Source organism: Gobius niger (genome assembly GCF_951799975.1).
Source record: "Gobius niger genome assembly, chromosome: 15".
Classification (NCBI taxonomy): domain Eukaryota; kingdom Metazoa; phylum Chordata; class Actinopteri; order Gobiiformes; family Gobiidae; genus Gobius; species Gobius niger.
In genome coordinates, this window is record NC_136866.1 from 6995274 (window position 1) to 7023256 (window position 27983).

A 27983-nucleotide genomic window follows, 5' to 3' on the forward strand; every position below is an offset into this window, starting at 1 on the left:
AATCTCCATCCAACTGAGCTCCGATGGCCTCAATGTGCCGTTATGGGCCTGACTTGGAAATGACAGTCCATCGTCAGACTGCACAGCATAGCCACTCACGAGCCCTTAATGAATTGGTTATGAAGTGCAAGAGTTGTTAGCGAAAAATGACACTTGAGAGGGAGCTCCGCATTAAGGGAAGATCTTTATTGCCCAAGAATCCACCTGAGAATGATAGCTCAGCCAAACAAAGCTTATTTGCATCTTTGAACATCTCTCTTGGCATAAGACATGACATATAGGTATAGGCTACAGCGAGGGGTACATTATACATTTAACATTGCTCTCCCATCCAAACAATATACAGATAGTGTCACAGTACCCGAATAAAGAGCACACCTCAGGGATACAGAGATGCCCTCCTTTCATTTTAGGTGTGCGTAAAAGACAATTTCCAAGTTTAACTATTCTCCACACAAGACAAACAGAGTAAAAGAGGGCCACCACCAGTTTCCCCAAATCTTATGGCTAAAAGGCAAAGTAGTGCACAAACTTCATCCTATACATTTATATCAGGACATCAAACTCCTCCCTAATTCAGAATACAGTATGGCAGCCATTTACATAGTTTGTGTTAGTCATTTAATATATGGTTCTAGTCTACAACATATTAAGTACACTTCTATGTAATTAATTTAAACTCAGATTTTATGATATGCTATATTAATCAGTGCTGTTGCGGAGTAAGCTTGTGTATAAAATTATTTTACAATGACATTTAAAAATATTTTATAAAATTACTGACTATAATTGCATTATATTGCTAAGCCTCATTAATGCCACATAAGTAAAAGCCAAAGAAACTGAGCCACTTTTAAATAAATACTTGCTGTCACAGTCATTTAATGACATTAACAAACTCTTTCCCTGAACATTTCTGCTAAAACCAAAGCGGCTCCCATTCTTTTAGATTACTACATTAGCTATTCCCTTTATTCATCTACTTAATGCTTCTGAAATAGATGTTGCAATACACTGCGATGCAGGGGTGACGTGAATGTCTCACAGGTCACATTATATTATGGTGGACCGCTGCTGGTATTTTTAATAGTATACAGTCTATTACTCTCTTTGGGCACAAATATCCTGTCTGTACAAAATGGACAAATAAAATTAAACAATTAGAAGGCTTTCTAAGCGCGATAGGATGCATGAACAGGCTTCAAGATGGAGAAAATAATCCACATTTTCAAGTATAAGATAGTCTTTGAACAAAGGAAGCTCAACGTTTGGCTTAAAAATGTCTCTAGAAGGCAAGTCTTCAGCTTCTCGATGTTCTTCATTCTTCTTTGACTCAGACCAGGTCAGCAGACAGTTATCTGTAGCACATATATTAGCAGTCTTCATTCAGAAAGAGGGGAAAATACAATACATTTGGATCATGAGGGGCACAAAAATGACCCAGTAGCTCTCCTATTGAGTTTCTGGGTTTACATGGATGCAAAAACAAATGTGTTTTCCCATAGTCCTTCACTGTGGAGTCCATGTTGAAGCTTTGGCGCTGTGCCTGTGTTAGGCTTTTGCATCCAACAGTTCGAGGAACAGTTTGTGCATAGGCACGCGCCCATCCTGCTTGATGCTGCAGAAGTGCTGGACGGCCCGTGCTGCGGTCTGCCTTAGGAGGGGGAGAGTCATGATCAGTTTGCCTGCTCTGCGAGAGTCCTCCGGGTGGTGCATGGCCTCATAGTCCTGAAGAGCTCCGTGTAGGACGTCCTGAAGTCTCTGCACAGCCTCCATGTCCTCAATCTGCATGGAGTCTGTCCGGAGAGGAAAACAGGTGACCGTTATAGTTTCTGTTGTTTGAATGAAAGTTCATTATGATAATTCTTAAATGAATGCCGTTGTTATTATGATAAAAAGTGTGCTTGAATATTTGTTGTGTTCTAGAGCCAGCACTTGTAAACAAACATATTTCCAGTAACTGCATGTTTCATAGAGACATGTTTATAGCTTCGCCATCACAGACCCACACAGCTGCTGTAATGATGGATCTACTCTCAGAATGACAAATCAGATTGAAATGATCAAAAGTCATGTACCTGAATTAGCAAGTGCAATGGCCTTGAGAATAATAAACTCCTCCTTTTCTATGCACATGGTTTTGTACTTCTTCACGAGCTGCAAGATGGCGTTGTTGAGGTCGAGCAGCCCGGCCAGTTTGGACTGTTCCTCGTCCATGATGTAGTCCTCTGCGTACACCAGCTTGTCCTCCAGTGCCAGCGAGCGAAACACCACCCGCAAAATCAGAATCTCCATCCAGCCGCTCTGCAGGAGGCTCATCTGATCGGCAAGAGACAAGGAGGGGAATCCTGGGGGGAAAAGACAGGAGTGCTTACAGACAAGGCAAGTACGTCACAACAAAATAACAACATGTTTGCTCATTTCAGTAATCACATAAGATAACTGTAGAATCAGAGCAGAGGATGCTTTATCTTGTAAAAAACTAAATCTTCAACTCAAGGTCGCAAAATCCTTAATACCATTTTTTTAAAATATATTTCTGGAGGGCCACAGGCTTTATTATTTCTCACCTTAAAATAGATAAATATGTCAATAATTAATTTTCAGTAGATACCTAGAACAATAGAGTGTGACATTCTTAGACTCAATCCCTTCATATTGTCTCACAATAGAGATGCGTATAGCTAAGATTCCTTTTCCCGCCCCAAACCATGAAAGGAGAACGTTGTAGAGTTGAAATTGCTAACTAATTTCTTGGTCTCACAATTAATTCGCCGGATTCTTCTTCTTCTATTTGAGGCACCAGCTCTTGCTTCTTAGAAATCCAGAAAACACCCTATATTTACATGGCGTGGTCTGTTTTTTCCCTGACAAATTATCATTGTTGCAATATATTTTACAATTGATCCTACTCCAAATAATTAATACGGGTACTCCAGCTTTAAGCAAAACAAATTGCCTAAGAATGTCAGCTGAGTTAACTATTACCAGTAAATAAACTAAAAAGAGATAGAAGTTGATGGCTTTATAGGCTAATATATAAGCTAATATAGGCTAATGTTGCATTCGAATAATCTATTTTAAGGTGAGGCATCTGAGCCACTGGCAACTAATGTTAATATGTTAATAGGGAACTTTGATGAGGGCCCTTCTTTGAATGTGTGACGCAGGTGAATACAATGTACGTCAATATGTAGATGGTTTTACTGGAATAATGATGATTTCTCTTTGATACATTTTTTGAAACTACCTTTTTTGTAGATTTGTCTAAATCATATACTGTAATTTCATATTACCTTTGGAGTGTTCATATTCAAGAGTGAATAACTGACTCTAGTGAGTGTGTCTTAGCAACAGTAAAAGTCTGAGATGTTCTTTGTGACATTGTGTAAAGGGCACAACAAAGGACAGAGGGAGTGAATAGGTTGTGAATTTAATTAAGCTCCTTGGGACACACCCATTCTGATTAACAATTACACCCCACATGAGCACATTAAACCCGGGCACGTCCCCTGCATAAAGCCCCTCTCTCCCTCATACACACAAACCCACAAGGGACATTTACTGTAATTAAACAGATGATTTTACTGGGCTGAAGGAATGGGGGTGGGATGTTTTTATTTTTGACACCATCAGTGACAGTTATCAGGATCCGCTGCTCTTTAAAGCCAAAGCAGGAAGGTGTCAGTGGCGCCGATTTGCCCCCCATCACTCCTCGATTGATTGGAAACGTGTCTGTGCGGCGTTTCATTGGCCGATAGAGATCAGTATTGTGGCCCTTAACCATTGATCAGGGGCCGAGGATGTGAGGAGTAAGAGCATTTGGACGGTGCATTATTAGATTTTCACTAATAGTCAATGTTATTAGTCACACGGGGTCCATATCAAATATATATACAGTATTAAAAAAACAATTCTGTGATTAATTTCCTCCCATCATGAAGCACCCTGTGAAATTTCTCTGGGAAAAGGTCTAGCTTTTCTTCATCTATCCCACAACAAAGAAACAGAGAAAAAATATGAACAGTTGGCATTTACACAAATCTCACGCCACTGTTCATTATATCACCGAGACCCACAGCGGCTCATGCCACAGCAGCTTTCACACATAAGTCCGAGCGCCAACTCGCAGCAGACTCAAAAAGGCCACAAGCAAACAGCGGGCAGTTGGTCTTTAGCCAGCTCATCTGCCAGTCTGCCCCTCAGACTTCAGCGCCCATCACTGTCAATCTGCCTGATCGGAGCCGACACGGAGGGAAGGGGAGCGGCCCGGACAGCAGCCCGCTCACGCTCACCTCCCCCTGGGCGAAGAACTCAGATGGCCGGGGTCCTTGTGCCCAGGACCCGGGCCGTCTCGGCGCAGGGGGCTGTGTGTCCTGCCACTCATCCGGAGCTGATGTGACACGGCCATTACGCTTCTAGGAGGGGCACCATTTTTAAGATCTGTTTTTGCCTCTGTGTCTTTTCATTTTTTCAGATGTCCATTATTGTCTTGCTGCCATTTTGCATCATCTCGTGGTCAGACACTTTTTTTTTTTAGACATAGAAGTAAAAAAAAAAAGACTTAGGGACTTGGCAAACTATGTGAGGGCAAGGCGATATGGTAATGAATCTAAAAATGGATAGTGATTGATCTTTCCTGATTTTCGCTTTGAGTTTTAATACAAGAAAAAAGAAATGTGTCTTTTACTAAAATGATTCATGAGATAAACATTTCAAAATGTACCTCAGCTTTAACACCAAATCAATGCGTTCCACCCATCACCATTTCACACATAATACCTGTCATTTCAGTTCTCCAAAGTTCTTACAATGAGCTGCTACTGCCACAGGTTTGGCTGTAGACATGCCAACTCCAAAGCCCAGTGGCCTGTGCCCATTACTGAGATTGACTATAGATTTAAACATGGATCGATTAAAATGTGATATATTCCACAGCCAACCTTTGATTTAAAATATTCAAAGATTAAAATAAACTTGTGTGTGTGTTTTTCAGCTCCATATAAGGCAGCACCACTGGCAAAATGCTTCACGTATAACACCCATCAGAATGACTGCCTGTGACTACAGTAGTGGAAAAGAGGTGGACAGCAGAAGCCCGCGGGTGAGTTCTGACAGTTGAGCTGCTACTACGCTTTTTTAACACAACAGAAGCGCTGCTGAGAAAACTGTCTAGAAAAGCGGTGTGGGGTGCGTCAGAGGAAACGCAGAGACAAATTAAAGATAAAGGACTCCTCTCCAGCTGCCGCGTTTGTTTTGTAAGCATTTCCGAGGTGAGGCATCAACAAAAAGCCCAGGTGTTTCCCGTGTGGTATTTTGGGTGAAGCTAAACGTGGCTGATAAAGAAAAGCTGTAAGAGGAAAACAATTCCAAGGCAGATTACAGTTTATTAATTTGTATTTATTTATTTTGATAAAAGTACATATGCAACTCTCTACTGCACTTTTTATTGTCAGTAAAAGTTACTCTATAAGACAAATCCCATCTCTGTTGTTTGGCCCAACCATAGATTCCACAATTACATCTGTCAACGACACTGTGTACTAGCATTTTAATCCCACTAAGCCGGCATAATGCACCTCCTATCGTTTCCACTCACTGATCCAAAACAGAAAACCATGGATGTTCTTTCCCATCCTCCTTGTCAGCGGGAAGTCTACCTAAGGCAGCCAACCAAATGAGGACTAACTTGAAGAGGCTATGGTCATCTGCCGAGGGCACTGAGTGCAGCACTTGTGCAGAGACCAGTGCCAGTGCCATCAGGCGACTTGGCATCCAGTCGCTACAACAATCCTTCTGTGATCTGATTAGAGACTTAATGTGAGATAATGTGTGGGGCACCGGAAGGCGATGGACAGATAGACTAACACAGAGCAGGTACCTGGGATGTGTTTAGCCCAGCCGATGTTGACCACCAGCTCTCGATCAGCCAGGTCACACAGTGTGGTCAGCGCCTTGATGTCGCTCTCTGGTACTGTAGGGTCGGGCATGGCGAAGATGCTCTCTGGCTCGGCCACCAGCAGGAGAGACACCACTTTGTTTTCAGTCACATTTCCTACTGCAACTACAAGAAAATGACACTGGGTTACAAACAATACTTTTGTGAAGTCTAAAATGTTGCAGAATTTGAAAATTATTCATTTTTCTGTATCAGATCAGGGGTTTGTGCTGAGTGGATTTTCAAATCTCTCTATTCCATAAGGCACAGGATTTTTACTTTCTGTACTATTAAGGGATGTTACAATCAGCCCCAGCCAAGGGGCCGCTTTCAACAAAAGTTTGTAAGCACAGCTTCTTTGTGTACCAAAATATATGCACAAATGCAAATTATGCTACAACTTACAACTAACCCAGGCAGTATAAAGACAAAACCCTTTGGCAAAATCTGGCTGAGGGGTCAAAAATTGGCCTGAATGAGCAAAACCAATGTGATTTTTTGATTCAGCACATGCGAAAAATAGAACAAGTTGATTCAGCCATGATGATATTGCAGTAATAGTAATAACAGTCACTATATTACACGCTGAATAGGGGCGTGACCAAAAAATGTGTTTTTTTTTAACTAAGTCAATGACTTAGTTTTACTTATGAGAGGAACGCTATCATTTTCATATTAAAGCAAATTCTTGTACATTTTCTCATATTCACCTAAAATACATACTGCATATCTTTGCACTTGCCCCTGCATCCTGCTTGGCAAAGCAAACTTCTTTTGTAAGGATTATATAAGGTATCTATTTACCTAATATGCAAATTTGATATTGCCCAAGACAGTTGAAACCCATATTGGAACTTGAAACCTAAGACTTGTTGGCGTTTTCATGTACTGTTGTATACACAATTCCAACAAATATCTCTCTGAAATGAGTAGGTCAGTGTTCAGATTTCCTGTAAATATTGACTGTGCCTTATTGCTTAAACATACATGACTCCAGTTTCTAACAAATATCGAATCACTTTGAACCGGTATTGCCGTTTCCTGTCTCACTTCATAGTTCACTGGGGCCTGAGTGTGCGTGCTTACATGTTTTCTTTTGAGGCAAGGTGTTCTGTGGATGCAGGTAGGGGCTGTTCTCCGCGTCTATCCTCCTCTTGTACTTCTGCCTGCCTCCGCGAACCCGGTCCAGGCGAACACCTACGAAAAACACAGCAGAGTCCAGTCAATTGTTCTCGTAATTGCCATTGATCACTCTGTCATTTTATTATGATTGTTATGGCTTAAGCGTAGATGGAGGCTAGAGTGATAAGATAAAGATAGTTTTATTGTCAATTCATGCACATAAAACAGACAAACTGGAATTGTTTCACCCCCAAACCCCAATTGAATGAAATCTCCAAACATACATAAGGTTAATAAATCAGTTTTGATGAAAATGGCCTCCCTAAAGCCATCTGGTGTTGCTCCGTTATCGTTGTTCCACTCTTACACTCTTAGCGATGAGCCCGAAGAGACCATAGCTATGCAGACACATCAGCGCACAGCACCTGTAACACAACCCCTCACGACTTCGGAGCCGCTGATGACAACTGCTCATCCTAACAAGCTCTGAGACAGCCGGTGCGCCACGGCCGTGAGCCGTTTAAGAGAGCGCGCACAGGGGGCAGTTTGCTCCGGAGAACACCATTATTGCCTGTAGAGGAAACATGTCTCCGCTACTCAGAAGTCTTCAGTAGTGGTGTCGGGTTACCTAGTGTGTGCCATAGTGGCGCTCGATAGATCTATAATAGAGCTCCGGTCTGAAGAGGCGCTCGGAGGGTATTATTTGCCCACTTGACACCTCCCTTTAACACTTTATACCTTACGTATAGTATTTTTTGGAGTTCAAAATGTCTTTTGTAAGGGAGTCCTGTACGGGAGTCTATTGTAGGTTTGTGGTCGTGCCTAATACAGTGTATTGTTTGGTGAAGTTTTCCTGAAAAGCTGACACTCCAGAAGATGAGAGAGGTATTGAAGAGATTGTTCAGGGTAAGCTTAATGCCCCCTGACCCCTCATTGATGTCACAGAGAGCAAATAGTAATTGTGGATTAACCTAGGTCATTGGCACAGGGTGAGACGATGGACAGCGATGTTTCTGTACCGTCATCACAACTGTTGGCTGGCAGCGCATTAAATCAAATAAGTTTGTAGGGGAAAAAAAAAAAAAGTGCATACGGGTGTATTTGTGTGCTTTGGACCTGCCATAAACACACATCGGGCTAAGTGTAACTCTTCACTGTGGAATGTGCTGACAACCGAAAGGCCAGGAATAGAGGCGGCTGGATAACAAAACACACACTGCCTTGTTAGTCCAAAATGGATGGACACGTCACGCCTCAATCTATTTTCCCATCTTTCATCACTCCCTCCCTGGGCGCGGGTCTTTCTCATGAGAGGGCTTTGCGAGTTCCTAAAACGCACGCGGAGAGATCAGCGCCGCGCAGCCAGCTGATCCACATTGATCCATCCGGGTCACTGTGGTCTGCACCTCTCCGTCCTCCCCCGCGCCCCCACGACTGCTACCAGCTTGTGTTTACTGTAAACAATCCCACGCTTCTCGGGTATTGTGACCAATGTACACATAAGCGGCTTGCATAGGGTCGCTGCAGAGGTGACGTCCTCCCTTTCCGTCTCCTGCTGGTTAAGGAGAGGAAAGTGAAAAGTTGACAGTGCTTTATATACAGCGGCCTACAGAAAATATTAGGGCCTCGGTATCCAAAATAAGATGCACCTTTAAGACAAAAACACAATAGGCTATTCCTTTGGCATAGTCAAATTGATGTTTTAGTTGTCTCCAATTCAGTTTATTTATTTTATAGTCCCCCAGGGCTTCACAGAAATAGCTGAGATCATATGATAAAATTTGTGATTAAATGGATATTTCAGGATTTTTGACATAGGGCCTCATTTCCTTGTTATCCGGAGTGTTGTTGATTTCTGGAGATATACTGCATATATATTTTTAATTCATGCAGTCCTTGTGTTTGAAGAGATGGTGGTGATAGGCTGGTGATAGGCTAGTGCTAGGTTAGCGCATGTCTATGGTAACTAGTAGCCGCATTAAAAACAGTCTGACCCCAAGCACAGTGCACCTGAGGCAAATCACTTATAACACCAGACTAACCATATAAATCTCTGTGATGACTGAATATTTTTTTTTTTTAATATAACCATTTTGCATTTAAAAGAACTTATATTTGAGCAGCATCAGCTTCCTGGTTGTAGCTAAGCAGCGGCGGAGTGATCTGCTCGGTTACCGGATCTCCAGTAGTTTGTTTACCTGCGGCCGGCATTACTACACGTGGAATTCACAGAAGAGCTTTCTACAAATCAGATATGGCAACGTTTGGAGGACGACCCCGTGATTTTGAAGAGGTTTTTAATGCAGGCTACTAGTTACCATAGACATGCACTAGCCAAGGACTAGCCATGCTCTACTAAACTCTTGATGCATGAATTTAAGAAAATATATACATCTCCAGAAATCAACAACACTCTGGATAACTAGGAAACGAGGCCCTATGTCAAAAATCCTGAAATATCCTTTTAAGGTGTACATTATTGTTGACGTAGGGTAATTTGTTTGCTGCTTTTGACCCATTCTCCCACTCAGGGATCTTCTTACTGTCCTGCTGCTGCTTTTGCTCTGAACATGGCATGTAGCCAACACTAAGAATATGATCATTACCTTTTCCTGACTAATAATGATACAGTCTATTTACCAGATCATAAAAGAGTTGCACCAGTATATGCCATGTGTTAACCTTAATCCTAATCTATCATATGGTCCGACAAATCAGAATTAAGAACAAAACTTGGAATAGGATACTGCTTTTGTTCCTCATTTCCCGTTACATTAGACAATTCAACCCCATTCTGACCACAAATGCTCCACTAAACACGGCTTAATCAAATCCTGCCTGAGGTCTATATGTCTTTAGCTGTGTATTTAATATGTCTCTGACTCTGCCCGTTAAGCCGCAGCGCTCCTCTGTCTTCGGCTTTTTTACTGTCTCTCTCCGGGGGGAGAGCGGGGCATTACGAGACACGATGAAGCGCGTTATGAGGGCCGCTTACGACCAGAGTTACGAGGGGCAGTTCGCATTTCACGGAGGTCCAGGAATCCCATGGGCATCTGGAGGAATTTACGAGCGGGGAGGGAAGCAGGCAGAAAGGGGGTGCGGGGTACAGGGATGCTGTCGATGTCTCTGTACCCGTTAAACGCAACTAATTTAGAGAGAGGGCAGGAGAGCACGACAACAAAGGTGTGAGCGTGAATGTGCTTTGACAAAGTTTACACCACGGCGAACTCCTGTGAAGATGATTGATGACAATAATTTGAAACGATTTTGATAGGAGAATTTAAGTAAGGCTCTTCTTCATCTACTTCATAAAGACTTATATAGTGATATAACGAAAGACTTGAATGACATATTTGCAGCATTGTATTCTCTGCTGGTTGACACAAGCGTCCTACTGTATCCTATACCCATTGGTTGGCCCCTCCCCGTCTCTCTTTTATCATCATGTGTTGGCCATAAGCAGCGTGCAGCAAGTGTCTCATACAGTAGGGGGCCCCTAATGTTTTCCCTTTTGAGTCACTTCTAAATCTGGACAACAATATGTCAGCAGACAGGCACACAGACAGGAGACCGAGCACCTGACCGCACTTACAGACCCACTCTGGAATTCCCTATGCATGTACACATTAGCTGTAAGCGCCCAATGCTTTGATAATATTAAAATAGTAAATAGACCTTTGTCAAGAGTTGGAGAGTGACAAGATCGGCTGGATAACCGGTGTCGTCTCTCCTCTGAGCTGCATTGTTGGATTAAACTGTCAAGCGTTTTAAGTTTCATCGCGGCTCTTAGGCCAAACATGAAAGGCATGGAAGTCAAGGTGTTAATAATGCAGTGAAATAATATCTGAGTATTGTTTTTAAGTGCGAGAAATAGAAACGGCCGCACAGTGTTAATTTATCACATTTAGTCGACCAAAAGGTGTTGCTTACAGTGTAATTCATGTTGCATTCATTGTTCTCTGGAGGCTCAGTCTGCTGAACGTGCGGCATTTTTACTGTTTTGGTTTGTGTGATAAGATGGTGTAGATTTGGGAATAACTGACCTTCTCTCAGCATGCCCACGGACAGACACTTGACAAATCGACAGGCCTGGCAGGACTTCCTTCTTCTCTTGGTGATTTCACATTCACTGGACGCCGGGCAGCTGTATTCAATGCTACCTGAATCAGGGAAAGAGACATGGAATGATGCTTGTGAACACACTACCTGCGTTGAAGACGAAGGGCAGATTAGGACACATGTTGAGCCTCGCCATTGCATTTTTATTACAGTTTAGAGACGTTTGCCATATTTATCTTTGTAGCAATTGCAATCTATTTGTCCAGACCATGAAGGAAAGTCTCAGTTTCGATTTAGCTGTAACGGGGAGAGTGGTCCTGCTTGTGGGGCCGTATTGGAAGCCAAATCTGCTTTCTAGACGAGTGGCATGAGGCCCGTGGCAGGCGCTCTCAGCTGCCACCCTCCATTAGAAACAGGAAGTGTCTGATGAGCCAGACCTCAGATCTGTCGGTTTGAGCTGACAGCCGCTCATCCCGCTTGACCTTTGTACCCATGTTCTTTGGCCAACATGAAGTCGCCCCAACACAGGGATCGGACGCTGACCTGTAACACATGCCACCGCAGCTCAGTGCCAGCCCTCCCATCTTTGGCCTAAACATGTTGACTATATACAAGATAGCTGTACTTTTGAATTCTTATCAGCTGTTTGCAAACAACGCTTAATAGGCTTGAACAGTTTAAGAGACGGGAGGCGGAAGCTGTAAGATAAACACATCATGGCTTGTTTTGACCCAAACAAATGCTCATCACACCATGTTTCTTGTTAAACACGTTTATATGATGCAGGAAGGCTTTATCAGCCATGCTCCATAAACTGTTACTAAGTATAAAACTGTTCTGTCTTTACCTTGGATAGTCCTCTTGAAGAAGGCCTTACAGGCTTCACACGAGGCTACTCCATAGTGGTATCCCGAGGCGATGTCTCCGCACACGAGACACAGCCGCTTGGCCACAGTGCCGAGCATAAACTCACACTTCACCTGGCTGTCGTCCTCTGCAAACCGCCTGCACACCGACATAGTGATGAATTAAAAGCCTCAAAGAAACTGTGCCACAGACAAGAGCTTGTTGACCGACCTGTTTGTGTCCCCATTGTTGGGAGCAGTTTGACCATAGAGACTTGGAGAGTCCAGGCCATTGCTGTGTGGGTGACCCTTGGTCAAGAGCCCATAGCTAGAGTTGGTATCTGAGGAGGAGCTGCCCGGACTGGGCTGAGCCGGGCTCACGTCGCCCTGAGAGCTGGGGCTGGAGGGCTCACGCTTTATGGACGCGGGACAGGAGGGGTCCAGGCCCCGCAGTGCCATCCTGCCCAAGAGACTGCAGAAGAAACACAGGGTTAATATTATTGCACTTTCAGAATGTAAGTAGATAATTAAAAGTTTGAATCGCATTTGATTACAAAAGAATATAACATTTACATATTGTCACTTTCTGGGAAATCCATCTCAGTCCAATCCAAACCAGCCGTTTGTGATTTACCACATATGCAAAACGGCTGCTATCACTCTACTCTGTTTTCAGAGACAGAGCTTGCTTAAGCAAACTTAGGGAAATGTCCAAACCAACAATCTCTTTCATTATCATGGCCAGTAAATGTATTTTTCATGCATCTTTTACTGTCTATGTCATTGTCTGTAGTCTCTTTACTGTTGGAGCTTTACATAATGACATCTTCAGTGTCCATTTGGGATTACCTGAAATAACCCACAGTGGCTTAGCATTAGGCGTAAGGATGCATTTTATTCTAGCATTACAAATAGTAGTATCAAAGGGCGTGTAAAAGTAGCTAGAGCACAGTAGACTCTCAGACATGTGATCTCGCTCCTTCGCACAGTGGAGTCAGGCTTGTGTGTGCAAGTAAAAATAAAATTCATAGACAGGCTCCCAGTTTTTGACATGTTCTCTAGTTTCACATGAAGTGGACATGCCCGACTCTTACAGACATATTTTAGGGCAAGTGTCTTCATAAACACCCTCACACGTACTGCCAGGCTTCCGAGTGTCGCCAAAGCCTTTTAAAACAGTCTGACATCTCTTTTTGTTGGTCACATGCAGCAAACACATGTAAAACTGTACGCTTCTCTAATCTCTTCTCTAGTGTATGTCAGGCTGTGTGTTTCCTGTCATGCAAATCAGATTTCCCTCATCCACAGTCATTTGACAGGCAAAAAGTTTGGCTCCTTTTACCACCCCCTGAGTAAACCACGGCCACGGGCTGCTGACCCCTCTACAAGCCCACAGTGACCAAACCTGACAAACAGAATGACTGACATTAGCAGAAACAACAACAGGCTTCAAAAGAAAAGTGTTTATAAGAATGCTGCGCTGTTGCCATAGCATGAGGCGGTGTTAGCCAACGTTACGGTACATTACTGTTCTGCCTGTGTACTGTACTGCATGTCCAGCTGAAACAACTTCACAAAGCTGTTCGATTTTCTGAGGACAAGCCATTTCAGGAGTTCAGAAACGCGTTAAGAACATTTAGAAATTGAACTAGACGAATAATGTCAGTGTTTTAGCACCTAAATTCTTTGTTAAAAAGTAATGGCAAGTTAAGGAACAATTAAGATTAGATAAGATAAGCCTTTATTGATCTCACAATGGAGAAATTCACTTGTTTCCATTCAGCTCTCAAGAAAACACTGTGTGCAAAATAGTGAAATGGAAATGTGCAAACAATTAAATAGTTAATAGAGGTATCTTATGACTACAAAAACTTCGAATTAAAGCTACACCGTTCTCCCAATAAATAGAATAAAATACAAGCATTTATCTTATCACAGATTGTTGGAAAATACAAAAATGACCAAACAATGACGTGTCTTTGCAGTGAGCGGCTCACGTTCTAAGGACTGACTGTGACTTTACTGTGAACGAGACGTCTCCAGCTCGTCTCCATGGAGATGTTGGCTAAAGGCAGTCAAATATGACTTTTAAATAGGTTAGGTCCTCATCCAAATCCATTTTAGTCATTAGGAGCCTGTTTTGTATTGGCAGTATAATCCAAGATGTTTCACTGTGTGCCTTTAAAATATTTTTTTGACTATTCTTTGTCTCCATAAAATAATATAGAAGAATCTGCTGCAGTAATTAAGGTATTGGGGCTAATGCAGTTTCTTACTTTACTCTTTGCTTTTGCAACCAATTTCATTATACAAATCTTTATTGTTTAAGTCTATATTTGACTAATACTAACAACTAATGGACCAAGAACATTTGTTAAATGGCATTGCCAGGCAAAACTACTCTGACAAACTTTGCTCAACAAAAGGTGATGCTGTAGCTAAGCAACAGTAGAGTAATAAATCATATTTAGTTGATTAAAAATGTAATTTTAGCTAAGCGCTCTAAAACACCCACATGGTCTTTCTTTTACTACTTTAAAAGCCCCTTTCCTCACGTCTTAATTTCTATCTCTTGTCATTAGCAGCGTCTTTAATCCACTTTAGCCACTATAAAAACAATAGAGAGATGTAATTTGAGTTTCCTTTTAAAATGACTCACCGGTGCCGTTATTGGCCATCCATCACAGACATCCATATTTCTATGTCAAGCCACTGACAGCTGAGATATGCTTTATGCTCTACCACTATAATGCATCAGGAATGTAGGTGGGAGGAATGGCATTTAGCTTCTTTAATGAAATGGCTAAGTGATCAGATATATTGTGACAGGTTGCTAATCTACACACAAAAAAGAGGCTGTCCTGGGGAGGAAAATTGTGTGTGCGTCAGTGGGACTTTGGTTTATCATAGCTTGAGCCCTTTGTGGGTCAGTATCCAAAACAACTCTAATTGCACCTTGGCAACAATGGCTAAAAGGCAGCAGGAGGAAAAAAGAGGGAGAGAGAGAATAGGAGGAGGCGAGGCAGGAGGATGTTACAAGAAGCAGACAGATAGAAAGTGTGAAAAAGGTCTGGAAGGGAAGAAAAAAGGGGCCCATTAACTGGAGGGGTGTTGAGACACTTTGAAACTAGTCATATTACACGGACAATGACAAGGCAGGATCCACTGAGGGGAAAAAATAAACAAGCCTTTCATATTTTTTTCATCAACTGAATATTAGTGACCAAGGCATAACCCCAAACAAGTGCCTATTTAGGTCAGTGGGATTTCTATACTTTTACTGAGGAGCCATTTGGAGATGAGTAGGGATCAGTAACTGCACGAGCGTAAGACTCTTAGCGGGCTTTGGACAGAGTGGAGCGAGAAGACTGTCCTCCCTGTGGCCGGTTTTACTACACAAACACCATTGCGTGCCGTACACAAGATCCTTTTCACACACCACTCTTTATCCAATTGTCACTCGGAAAGCAGGGCGGCAATTTGAATGGTCTCAATAATAAGGCTGAAATTATTCAATATACAAACCATACAATATCCTGTTCTAGGGAGGCACATGTTGCTCAATTCCGTATTTCGATTTATTGGAGGATTTATCAAACATTTATCAGTCAACTGTTGGACAAATAATAATATCTTTGTAAAAAGTGTTATGTTTATTTGTTCTCAGATTGTATCTTTCACTAATATAGAGCATGACTATTAATTATTTGCATTCTTTTCAATGGATTAATCCCACAATGGCATTTAGTCGATTAACTGATTAACCATAAACTCCTCTATTATAAAAGCTGCTCACCCTGTACTTCAGACCTCCACAAAAATGTTCTGAAATGTATGTGATTCCTTTATTAATATTGCTTATGTTTCAGTCACTCATATGGGCTCCTGTGAAGTTTATCTGATTTATTCTAAAGCCAAAGCACCTCTTGTTTCCTCAACTTCATACACATGCTGTTTACTGAAATGTCAAATTTTAGCGAAGGTAATCTCGGGAAGTGATTTAACAACAGGCAGTAAAGAGCACGTAATGGATGACTCGTTTTAATTACCCAAAAAGAAAGCATCGCGGCAGTAAAGGATGCAGCTTATCCACTTTTGTTTGTGCTGTTTTATGGCAAGTGTAATTTAACTCTTCTCCACGCACACAATGCAACACATACTGAAACTTCTCTCCATTCGGGGGAAACTCATCACTCATCGTTATCTGGAAACAAACTGAGCTGAAACAATCGCATTTGTTTACAATGCAAACAGACCTTCACAGGCGGCAATTAGGATAATATTTGGCTACATTTTAATGACAGGGAAATTAAGGAGCTTACTTTGCTCTCGCGTTGTATCAGAAGTACTTACTCAATGTCAGAGTGGAAGCTGAAGCACTCCGGGAGGTAAAGGTCCACTAGATCCATCTGAACTCTGTCACCATGCTCCGGGAAGGGAATTTTTCAGTATCTCAGTGCAGCTTTGAATGCAACTTTTTCCCTTAATTGTTTCTAACTTCCTAATATCTCTGCCTGTCCACAGTTGTCTCACAGCATTCTCATGTCATATCCCCCTGTCCTGTGACACCTCTCCTCAGACGGACACCCCCCGGACGCCTTTGAAGTCCCGAGAGTTGCGACAAAAGCTGCTGCTGCTGGTGTGACAAGGGTCTCTGTGCAGAGTCTACGGCCTTCATGAATATCCCAGCCGAACGCTCACATTTGAATGGCCTTCCCCCTCAACAGGGAGCTCTCGCATCATTGGCCGAGCTCTGGGCCAATCAGCGCCGGCTTCTCCCCGGGGCAGGTGGATATAGGAGCTGGAGGATGTTGGCTGTCCTCCTCTGACTACTTCGGTAAGGAGTCTTCAAGGGGAATTCGTAATTAATGGCACCACTTTGGGAGCATCTCAGCTATTTATTAGCAGGAAAAGCAATGGGACCTTTTTCCGATGTCTCGAAATGAAAACAATAAAATGTGTTACCACTTTTATCTCGTTATGGGCTGTGGCGGTTTGCCTAATTTACTTCTTTTCACTAACAGCGCATGTGTAAGCTGTAGTAAGTACTATTTGGCAGAAGGGAGAGGTTAATGCCAATGGGCCAATCCTGCTTTGAGACAGGAGTTCACATAATAGGGAGATTTGTCATTTTTAGAGCAAGACATTCAAATATGTATTTTCTTGCATTTGTTGTTATTTTAAAGCAATTATAAATACATGATAAATAAGAACAAAGGGCATGTTGAGCGCTGATAAAGCAAAAGGATTTGACACCATCACAGCTCTTAGAAAACGTTCCTGATCTGAGGGCGTCGTTGTTATACTACTACTCAATCCAACCCCTACTACTTAAGCAATTAAAGTCAAATGCCGGGCTGATGGTCAGAATCACTTGGCTAGAGAGGATTAACATATCGTGCTTGTTTTTGGGGGAAAGTAGGTAAAGCGGTTATATTAGGTACAGCGCGGGTCAATCTATCTCCTGTCACCCGTCAAAACGATGGCGACACTTCGCCCGTGAGAGTGAAGTTAAACAGTCTTATGCAACACGTAGTCACCACAAGCGAATCCTTTTAAAACACAGAAATCTAACGAAGTATGTCCTCGTTTAACATGCTTTACCTACTGTACCTGTCTGTACCATATTAGAGTCATGAAATGCTGGGGGCAACCTGTCAGGAGCAGTGGGCCGACTGTGACCCGTCTCCAGATCTTGAGCTATAGTTTCGTGGTCAGGAGTGCCTAGCTGGAGGACTAACCTATTGTGCATGTTCTGGGAAATGGGAGTAACCGGCGCACCAAGAAGGATTAAAGAAAGGCCCACACGACGCAGGAATAATGGGTCCTGCTCTGGTTCGGGATCGGGTGTTTAGTCCTAGGTTTGTGTTATTGGCAATTTACTCTTAGGCCTGGGTTGCATCTTCGTTTCTTTATAATGTATGCAGTATTTATACATGGTAGTATTAGCCATATAATTCATTGCTGTAAACATGCAGAGAGTTTTAAATACTGTATTCATATTTTATTACGTAGCCCTCTGAAGGTAACACTTTATAATGACTACACCTTCTTCAGCCTTTATAAAGGATTAACTTAATTCATCATGAACAAATAGTTAGTTAAAGCAGTACTAAGTAACTCATGCCCCTAGAGGCCATAAGCACCACTGCAGGTGTAGTAGCATGATACGTTTTTTTACTCATTACTTGTCCCTGAGAGTAAATACTACGCTGACAGAAAAGACAAAGGGAAGTGGAATATTGTATATCCAATTACACATTGGAGATATTTTTTTTTACTCAAACTTGGCTGTAAATACTGTTTAAGTGTCGCTAGCCCACATTTAGCTTTGCCCGTTAGCCTGTTAGCTTCTTCTTTGTGGCTCTTATTAGTGTGTATTGGGTCTCCGGGTTGGAGCAGGGAAAGTTGCAAGTGTGGTTTTCTGGCCAGAGACACCAGGGGGAGAGTAAAGACCCCCCAATCATCCCATTAACACTTGTATTACCCCCAGAGGGACTACGAAAAGAATATATTAAGGTAAACATGTTACTTAGTACTGCTTTAAACACCTATAACTACTGAACTACAACAGTTAAAGCCAAACTCATAAAGAATAGTGCTTCACATACTTCACTCATTCATTGTTAAGTAGTTATTAAGTGTTACTGACGCTTAACTAATCTATTGCTCATGATGAATTAAGTGCTAACTCATCATTTATTAAGGCTACATAAGGCGTAGTTATTATAAAGTGTTACCTATCGTATTCTACTCTATGGGCATGGATGCTCCCTAAACCCCCGGCTTAAAAGCATCTAGTTGTGCACAGTGGAGCCTGTCCATCCTCTCACTTGTACACAGCCGGTCCATATCTGACCCGCGTCTCAGCGATCTCCACAGGAATTAAATCACCTGCCGTAATCTGCTGTTCAGATAAAGTCCAGACGGCAGACTGCATGAAGTGCCTCTTATCTCATTACACACCGCATGAAACAAACCGCCGCCAAAAGCGACACGCACAAAAAGATCGCATACAAAGAAAGACATGCTACGCGTGAAACAAATGCAAGGGGCCAGAATGAAAGGAGATTTGATTTATCTTGACTTCAGACTCAAAGCAAGACCACAATCAAGTAAGACACAGCATAAACTAATACAGGCAGGGGGAATTATCTTCAATAAACCATTTAGGAACGCGTCATATCAGTTAACATAAGAGCCACCGGCGTCAATGGGGAGTCCTCATTTGCTCTCTCTCAAAAGACAAGGGGGGGGGGAGGGGGGTTGTGACTCGTGAAGTGAGCAAATTAAAGCTTGGGTGTTATTTTATCATTACCGCTGATATTTAACAAAAGCCGTGTTTTGTTTGGCAGCAACTTCAGCCACAGGACGCTCAATGACAAAGGAAAACACACTTAGGTCAAGCCAGAGCGGCGTCAAATGGAGAACTGGAGGTGAGAAACACAAGCGGAGTCGTTTGTTAATGATGATGCATTAAAGTTCTAACTAATTGTGATTAATAGATATTGTATCAATGAATGTTTTGAGGCAATAGGAGGCTTAATCACTAATCTGTTATCACAAACAAAAGTGAGTAGGTTTACACAAATGCTTTGCTAACAACATGGTGGCTTCATCAGGTAAATACTGTTTCTCATGCTGTACTCAGGGCCTTCTCCAGCTCTGTCTATTGTCTTTAGACACAAAACTACCTGCACTTTATTTCTAAATTAAAATTGGGCTTGTATTAGTTTATACTAACTTTCAACCCCTTCATTTGGTTTTGATTTTGGACAGTTTTAGACCTGGTTTAATCCCAGAATACTCTTGGTCTAGTCCTGGTGGCAGGTGGGAATCCAATTATTTTGGTGGTATTAGGTATGAAAACTACTGGATTAATAGATAAATGAAATTGTTGTTGTTTTGATTGTTACTCTGCACATGACTCAAAAGGATTAAACCTCAACCTTTCTTTCAAATAAAATCCCCGTCTTTAAAATGTCAGCAGTCAGGAGATTGATATGGTGGCCTCTTACAAAAATTAAGACAATATTTCTCTGTGCCTTAATATGACATTTGAGCGAATCTTGAAAGCTACTTTGTATATAGAGCTTGCAACAGTGGGGATTTTCAAGAAAAATCCAACATACTATTCAGAAATGCCAATAACTTTACACACACTGGTGGATATTTTTTCGGGGGTGGGGCATTTCTTAAAGAATATGCATGAAAACACAAAATAAATTCTTTTCACCCAAGGTCGGTGATGTTGTGAAGCCATTTATTGTGGGGGAAAAAATTGTGAACTCATTTGAAATACCATAACAACATAAAATACCAAAATGACCCTGTTGAAAAGTTTCCACACCCCAGTTCCTAATACTGTGTGTTGACCCCTTTTAGCATCAATGACAGCTTGGTGTCTTTGGTGACAGTTGTGGAGAAGGTTCTGTATATAAACTAATGGTAAAGCGGTCCATTCTTGGCAAAAAGCCTCCGGTTCCTGTAAATTCCTGGGCTGTCTTGCATGAAGTGAATGTTTGAGCACAGTGGTTCAATGACTTTGAGGTCAGGACACTGAGATGGCCACTAACGGGACCTTCACTTTATTCTGCTGGAGCCAGTGGCATCAGCGAACAGCGTATTTCACAGTAGGTATGGTGCACTTTTTATCTTTTTGTTGGCAACAGGGTCATTTTTGTATTTTATTTCATAACGGTGATTTCACTTTTTTTTTCCACAATACATGGTTTCACAAGATCACTGACTATGACTGAAAAAAAAAGCTTTTGTGTTCTCTTTCATAATCTTCGAGAAATGGCCACACTGCAAAAAGTATTTAACTAGATCAGTATAAACATCTCAATTTGAGCATAATAATCCAAATTCTAGTTGTTTTGACTAGTTAAGAAGTTCTTGGGCATTTGTCCTAGATTATTTCACTTGTTCTGAGATGTTTCTGACTCGTTTCGATACATTTCGCCCTTATTTCAGGTAATTTTCTTTGCCAATGGGGTAAGAAAATTGGTCTTATCTCATTGGCAATTTTACTTTCTTATTTCAAGCGAGATTTACCCTAGAACTGGTCTGAAATGTCCTCAAACAAGCAAAGTAAACTTGGTCCGATCAGGAAAAGTGTCTAAATGAGTGAAAACCGCTCAAAACAAGATACATTTCCTCAATTCAAGTCATTTAAGCCAATGCTTGATATTGACTTTTTGTAGTGCAAAAAAAATCCACCAGGGCGTGTAAACGTATTGGCACAACTGTATATATTTTAAAATAAATCTACCACTGACAGTATGAATAAACATCAAGACTAATTTACACTTGCTGTGGCTGGAATCCAGTTTAATATATTGTTGGGAGGGGGGGGGGGTGCTGGCTGTAACAGAGCTTCCAGCTGCCAGCTATTGACCCCAGATGCGTCTAGTTTTCTCCGAGGGAAAAAGGAAACTCCGGGCCAGCAGCGGACACCTACAAAAATCAGCTCGCATTTTTTTCTTCTCTGCCCCTCATCCCTAAACCTCCAAGGCTCCAAATCTCCAGCCCCTTGGGGACAGCTGTCAGATTGACTTCCCAAACGGGACAGTCATTTGGCCACGCTAGCCCCCCCCCCTTCCCTCCCCAGCGCTACCACGACACACACACACACACACACACACAAACATTTGCATCAGGGCTCCAATCTAGTGAGTTTAATCTGCTTAGTTTATGCCTGACTCATAGCCATCCATCAATTACAGGCAGTGAGGGGGGGGGACTATTGACACTGTGTCTGCAAACACCATTGTCTGGGCCCGACGCAACCACTCTCTGAAAGGCTCCAAGCGAACTCCGTAGAGAATGAGTGAAAAGGACGAAAAATGAGACATACCAAAATAGAAAACCATTTCCTTCTTTTATGCCTTCCCACTTTGATTTCCCTAAAGGTCCTATAGTACGCATCATTCAGGCTTTCAACATAATGTTTTTACACTTAACATAATGTACATGCGGTATCTACAGAAACCAGATAAAAGCAACTCAGCCCCAATTTTGTCAGCATACAAAAGGCCTGGACAGAGCAGTGTCATTAATCGAATCATAATTAGATCTATAGTTGTCTCAATAATTGGCCTGATGCTTTTTAATCAACATGTCTACAGCCTCCTGTGGCAGTGACAGCTCATTGTTTTGACTTTGGAGGACTTAAACGGGATGTCAAATGCTACTTACATACATTTTTTGAGGCAAATTTAAGTGCTGGCGACTCTGGTTTGTCTTGTGCCTGTTGGAGTTTTGACTTAAACATAGAGGAGCTCCACCTCGTGACATCAGCAGGTGGGGAGTGAGTGTTTCAGGGTAGGACAGGTACCATAAAAAAAAAATTCAACACCAGTACTAAACGATATTTGTTTTTTGATACCGATACCTGAACCGATACCTTTTCCGATACATATACTAAAATATAGAAAAAAGAAAACAATAATGTGTGGAAGATATACAAATGTTCAGGTTCATCTCTAATGTCAAGAAATGTGTGAAAAATTAGGAATAATTTGGGGAAAATTTGGGGGAAAATAGGGGGAAATTTGGGAATAAACTGGGGGAAAATGGGGGGAAATGGGGAAAATATTAGTAATAAAAATGAGCAAAAATGAGAGGGAAAATTGGGGAAAATGGGGCAAACTTTGTTCCAAAAAAAAATAAAAAATAAATAAAAAAAAAAAGGCAAAAATGGTGGCTCCTGGACCAACAGCATCAAAACATTTGGAAGTTTAAAAAAAAAAAAGCTACCTGCTTTCAATACTTATTATTTTTTCAATGACGGTAATGGTACCCAGCCCTAATCCAGGGGCATCTTCGGTTATAGTCTTCATTTATTATCATTAGATACCGTTTAGTTTATGCTTGACTAGTGCATCTAAGTTTGACTTCAGTTTGGTCGCGGTTTAGTCCAGATTGTTCCTATTTAGCCCCTTTTTAGACCTTGTTTCGTTGTAATGGAAACAACATAGAAAGTAAAAAAAAAAAAAAGCCAGTTTAGCAGAATAAACGTCCTCTTGAAATAGATGGACTGGATTGGGATATGATACATTCCCTAACAGATTGACTGACAGATGAGCGCACACAAGAGGATCGGTTTCATTGTATTGATCTGTCGCCCGCACTGTAAACAGGTCAAAGGCCACGCTCGCGCACACACACACGCACACACACACAACATAAGGCAGGAATAGGTAACGTGTCCGTAATCCGCGCGCCGCTGAAATCTTAGAAAGCCTCTGGGAGCAGCTTAAAGCATTGTAACCATAGAAATGTCACTAAGAGCTACTGAGGACCTGCTGCTGCTATTCTCAGTGGGTCAATGGACTTCAAATGGTTTTCACTTATCTCTGGGATCCGATGGGTCCGCTGTGGGCAGGAAGTCGGGCACTGCTGGGAAAACGTGCGCACAGGAAGGCATCGGAGGGAAAGGAGGATCTCATTACAGCTAAATTAGGCTCGTTTTTTTTTTTTGCATATTTCGAAATAGAACTGTGGCAAGTAATCAATACACAAACCCGCAAATGGTGCCCCCTAGTGGAGACAGGGCCCTCTTCAGACCCAGACACATAGACTATAAATTAAGTTACTAATCCAGGTAAAGCCATAGAAAAAAAGGCCACCAGATCAAAACCCACTGGTCCAAACTGAATATTGAATCAGGTGTTTACTAAGACTTAGAAAGATCCAAAACAAACACTAATTTTATTAAAGTAGACTCTGGTTAAAGTAGTTTTATACAAGTCCTAACCCAAAAGCAGACAAAAACTAGAGGAGCCCACGTAAAGTTCAGGAAACACTAGAGAGACCAGGGGTTCTCAAGCGTTTTTGGCTGGGATCCCAAAAATTGACACGTAAACATCTCGGGACCCCCATTGTATAAAATGCCTCTCATGCTACTTCAGGGTATAAACACATTTTAAAATCAAGAAAATAGGCAAGGCAAGGCACATTTATCTATACAGCATAAGGCAACTCAATGTGCCTCACAGTAACAACCAAACATAATAAAAACACAATAAAACAAATAATTTGATACAGCTCATAAAAATATATAAAAATACAGATATGTACATATTAAAATTATAGATTAATCATGGGCTTAAACGCAGCCTCACCGTGTTGTAACTCTAAGAGCCACCAGGAGACCCCTCCCTCAGGGCCTCAGGTGGTTCAAACGGCTGTAACATGTCAGCTATATACTTTGGTGCCCGACCATGAAGAGACTTGTACACAAGCAGAGCTATTTTAAAGTCTATTCTCTGAGCGACAGGAAGCCAGTGCAGAGACCGGAGCACTGGACTAATATGGTCGTAATTCCTGGTTCTGGTCAGGACTCGAGCAGCAGCATCATACTGCAGCTCTAACAGCTCATTTGAAAAGACCAGTGAACAGGCCGTTACAGTAATCTAACCGACTGGAGACAAATATATACTTAAAAAGTTAATTGAATCATTGAATGGATTTCACAAATTATATGCTGTTTTACACTAAAAAATAACAGTCATCTGGGGACCCCCACCCAAGGCCTGGTGACCCCCAGAATAGATCTAAATAAACTAAAGGAATTATTGGATTATCCACAGTTTACCAAGAGCAACTGTCACAAAATAAATTAAGGATTTAAATGGCCGCATTATTCTGCAAAACTAGAGATTTGTTTTTCTGTGTTTGAGAAGCACGTTTTGGTCGCAGCAGAGACCACAGGGATTTAGTTTTTCTTCCACTCAGTCACTCTGCTCTGTCGTCTTGTGGCAGGTGCACATATGAAAGTTACCACTTAAAAACATCACACCACATACAGTAAGCCCTCTTCTCCCTAACTGCATGATGTGGATTAACCAAGTCCTGTCATATTCCCAACCACCACAGTTATAATGTATTTGAGTGGAGAGTCCTGACTATAATGCTAAAAGGAAATGTGTTTTGATGCAAAGGTCATTTCCTCAGCCAACAGAACAAATACACTAAACTAAAAAACAACATAAATAGGCAAGCAGGGCATGAACAATAGCATAGTGGTTAAGACTGCAGTACATATGCCACACACTTGCTGGTTTCCGGACAAAGTGTCTCTTAGACCCCTTTCAGGCTATAGGATCCTAAGAAATAAAAACAAAACAATGAACTAAAGGAGAATAAAGAACAGGTGGGTCTATATGGTAATCAAGGCTGAAGATTTCCCTTTGAACTCTTGTAGATTTGAAACGTTTATTTAACTTAGTGTAATGACTCATTACTTTCTGTATAATTAGTTGTTGTCTATGAAGCAAGCCATACTTGAAGGGCTTCAGAACACACTTAGGCAGACATTACCTTTATTCGTCTTTATCCAGAATACAAAACAGACATACAAACACAAGGAAATAAAAAAAAACACAAAAAACTAGAGAATTTCTTTACATTTTGCTTGTGTTATTCATTCAATAGTTCACAATATCATGCGTGTCGCTGAAGGATGAAGTCCATTATCCCCACTGCTTATTATACTTAAAACCTTTCAGTCTAAGATTATGTGTCTTTTTTTTTTTCATTTATGTGATTCCATCCACAATCCTGCTCCAGTCCTCTTGAGTAGGCGGGTCTGGCTTTAACCAGCTCTTTCTTATTGGTCTTGTGGCAGATCTAGTGTGGGGTGTAGAATTGTAATGGCCAATCTGAACACCAGAGGCCGCCAAAAACAACAAGGTATGCATTTCTGTTTTGATATATTAAATAAATTTTTCCTACACTCTGCTTAAAAAAAAGAAGAAAGTAAAGAAAGACAATTCTAGCAGTAGTTGTAGAAGTTCAGGACTGAATGTTATGAATTAAACCTTAAATAGAAATCCACCATATTTTTAAAGTGTTTTTTTGTGTGTGTCTTTTTCTGTATTCTGACATGTTTAAAATTAGCTCTTAGATTAAGGGCCAACTATTTCTCCCAAGTCTTTCTCACTAATGCAAAATTATATTGCTTTCACCCATATATATTCACTATATTTCTAGTGCTTTAGACCAAATCTTTTTACATTTAATTTGCTGTAAAGGGGTTTTGCCCTGTGAGGCGTAAAAAAAAGTGCCGACTGGAGTGCTCAGTTATACAGAGACCTGTCCGCAAAGCTTCACTCTGCACTAATGAAACAATTAGCCTGTTTCACCACTCGCAGTCAGCTGAGCTCAAACCTGTTCCCGCATACAGCTCATACGAACGCTTGCAAAGAATCATGGGAGTCAGCAGCTGATTCAGGAGTCGATTAAACACACACCGGTGTCAACCTCATCATATCATTTTAATCTCCACAGGTGGCAAATTCGAGCCCTCCGGCGAACCGTCAGCATGTCTAACCCCCAACAAATCATCTGGCGTGTTCTAAAACTGCTCTCCTGTCACATGGATATACGTGGTAGGCAGCCCTCGCAGCTTTTTGTTATCCTTCTCCATCTGTCTAAAACTATTTGCACAGATGTCTAATGCTAGGATTCATACGCACAATCTCGGAAAATATTTGGCTTTCTCTTCATCATCAAAGTGTCATCGATGGACTAAATGGGTTTATGAGGACAAAGCGTGGATTATACCGGGATTAATTGGAGCAAACGAGGGCTAATGTAGAAATATTAGAACATTTAACTGCACAAACCAGCATTAACCAGTGGTTTAAATGTGAAAAAGCGATTTGAATACCGGAACAAAGCCAAAATGGGAATGAAACAGCCTTAAATTGAGAGACAATAGTAGAAGGCAAGTGCCAAGATAGTAATAACAACGCATTATGTAGCATTTTTCCAGACGCTTAAAGTCACTTGATCAAAAGCATTTTATCAGCTGCTCCACAGGTGACGAGACCTCGGGGCCCACTGCACACAGGCAAGCACTCAAATCAATACACTACTGTACTTACACTGATGTTTTCAATCTAGCCAAATCCAACTTTTGTGGATGCTTTTCAGTGCGTATTTCTGGTTTGCTGCTTTGTTGAAACTGAAGACTCGAATGCAACACAGTGACCTCCAGCCTCCTCCCTCACCCCTCCTGTATCTTACCCAAAACCCCACCTTCTGATCAGCTTTAGTTATTCAGCCGCGCACAGTCCAGTGATTTTTTTTTTTTTCTTTCTTTTTTTTTTGGCCAAGGGAAGGTACACCCGTCAAAATGTAATTTTCTGCGAGATTACACATGATAATGAGTCGCTTTGCCCGGTCGCCATAAATGATGACTTCCAATTATAGATGCATAAGTATCGATCCGTCAACAGAAGCGGTGAGAAAAGAGCAAGAGCAGGAGGGGCAGCGCGAGATGCAATGTAATGTTTACACCTTTCTCATAATGAACAAACGCACAAAAAAAAAAAAAAGAAGACACGCAGGTTTAGGGAACAGGCAGACAGCTTTCAAAGACTCACCTGGGAGTATGCAGAAGTGTATCACCTGCACTTTCTCTGCACCCACATGCGTTCAAACACCACTCCGGACTGTCCCTAAGCAGACTAAACATGTCCGGCAAACCCACAAAAATCACCTCTTTTTTTCTCTTTCATCATTTTTTTGAAAGCACCTTGCAATATATTGTCCGTACTCACAGTCAGTTTGATGCACCGGTGTGTGGCTCCGCTCCTCCGCTCGCACAGCTGCAGTCAGTCAGTCACTCTCAAGGACAAACGCTCCGCTCTCCTTCGCCTCCTCCAGTCTGTGCAGCTCCGCGATGCAGCAGCAGCAGCAGCAGCAGCAGCACACGCGCCCAATACAAACACACACACACACACACACAAGAGTTCACCTGTCTCTCCGCCTCACAGGGGGGTCCTGGGAGAGAGCGTGTTTAGGCAGTGTAAAAGATGAGGATTTAGGGAAGGAGAATACTTAGGATGCGTGCGGCCAGCGGTCATCTGAATTATCCATTGTGGCTTTATTTGCAGAGGGACTGAAGAAAAGGAGGTATAGAGGACACACCGCGCTCCACAATTCCCATAGATACACAAGAGCGAGTCTATTGCAAAAAACGGAGAGAACCAGGGAAGTGAGGGGAG

At 41.8% G+C, this 27983-nt stretch overlaps 1 protein-coding gene across 3 annotated transcripts; it reads right to left on the reverse strand.

Annotated features, from left to right (window-relative positions):
• Positions 1 to 173: 173 nt before the first annotated feature.
• LOC306974741 (estrogen-related receptor gamma-like) lies at positions 174 to 27905 on the reverse strand. Of its 3 annotated transcripts, none has more exons than XM_079572117.1 (8): positions 27537 to 27905; positions 12197 to 12436; positions 11967 to 12124; positions 11104 to 11220; positions 7025 to 7135; positions 5882 to 6064; positions 2079 to 2348; positions 174 to 1796 (listed from the first exon to the last, which is right to left on the reverse strand). In XM_079572117.1, the coding sequence occupies exons 2-8, from the start codon at positions 12421 to 12423 to the stop codon at positions 1552 to 1554; spliced, it is 1311 nt and encodes a 436-aa protein (XP_079428243.1). In that variant the 5' UTR covers positions 12424 to 12436; positions 27537 to 27905; the 3' UTR covers positions 174 to 1551. The 3 variants fall into 3 exon arrangements, with proteins under 3 accessions (XP_079428243.1, XP_079428244.1, XP_079428242.1); XM_079572118.1 differs by lacking the exon at positions 27537 to 27905 and adding an exon at positions 27360 to 27440; XM_079572116.1 differs by lacking the exon at positions 27537 to 27905 and adding an exon at positions 16318 to 16769.
• Between the last annotated feature and the right edge of the window lie 78 nt (positions 27906 to 27983).

Excerpts from the sequence above, each read along its gene's own strand:
- LOC306974741 (XM_079572116.1), bottom strand. The coding sequence starts at position 16,373 with ATGGATCTAGTGGACCTTTACCTCCCGGAGTGCTTCAGCTTCCACTCT. Across the intron at positions 12,125-12,196 it reads AACAATGGGGACACAAACAG|GCGGTTTGCAGAGGACGACA; the intron begins GTCGGTCAACAA and ends GTCGGTGTGCAG. Across the intron at positions 6,065-7,024 it reads CTTGCCTCAAAAGAAAACAT|TTGCAGTAGGAAATGTGACT; the intron begins GTAAGCACGCAC and ends ATTTTCTTGTAG.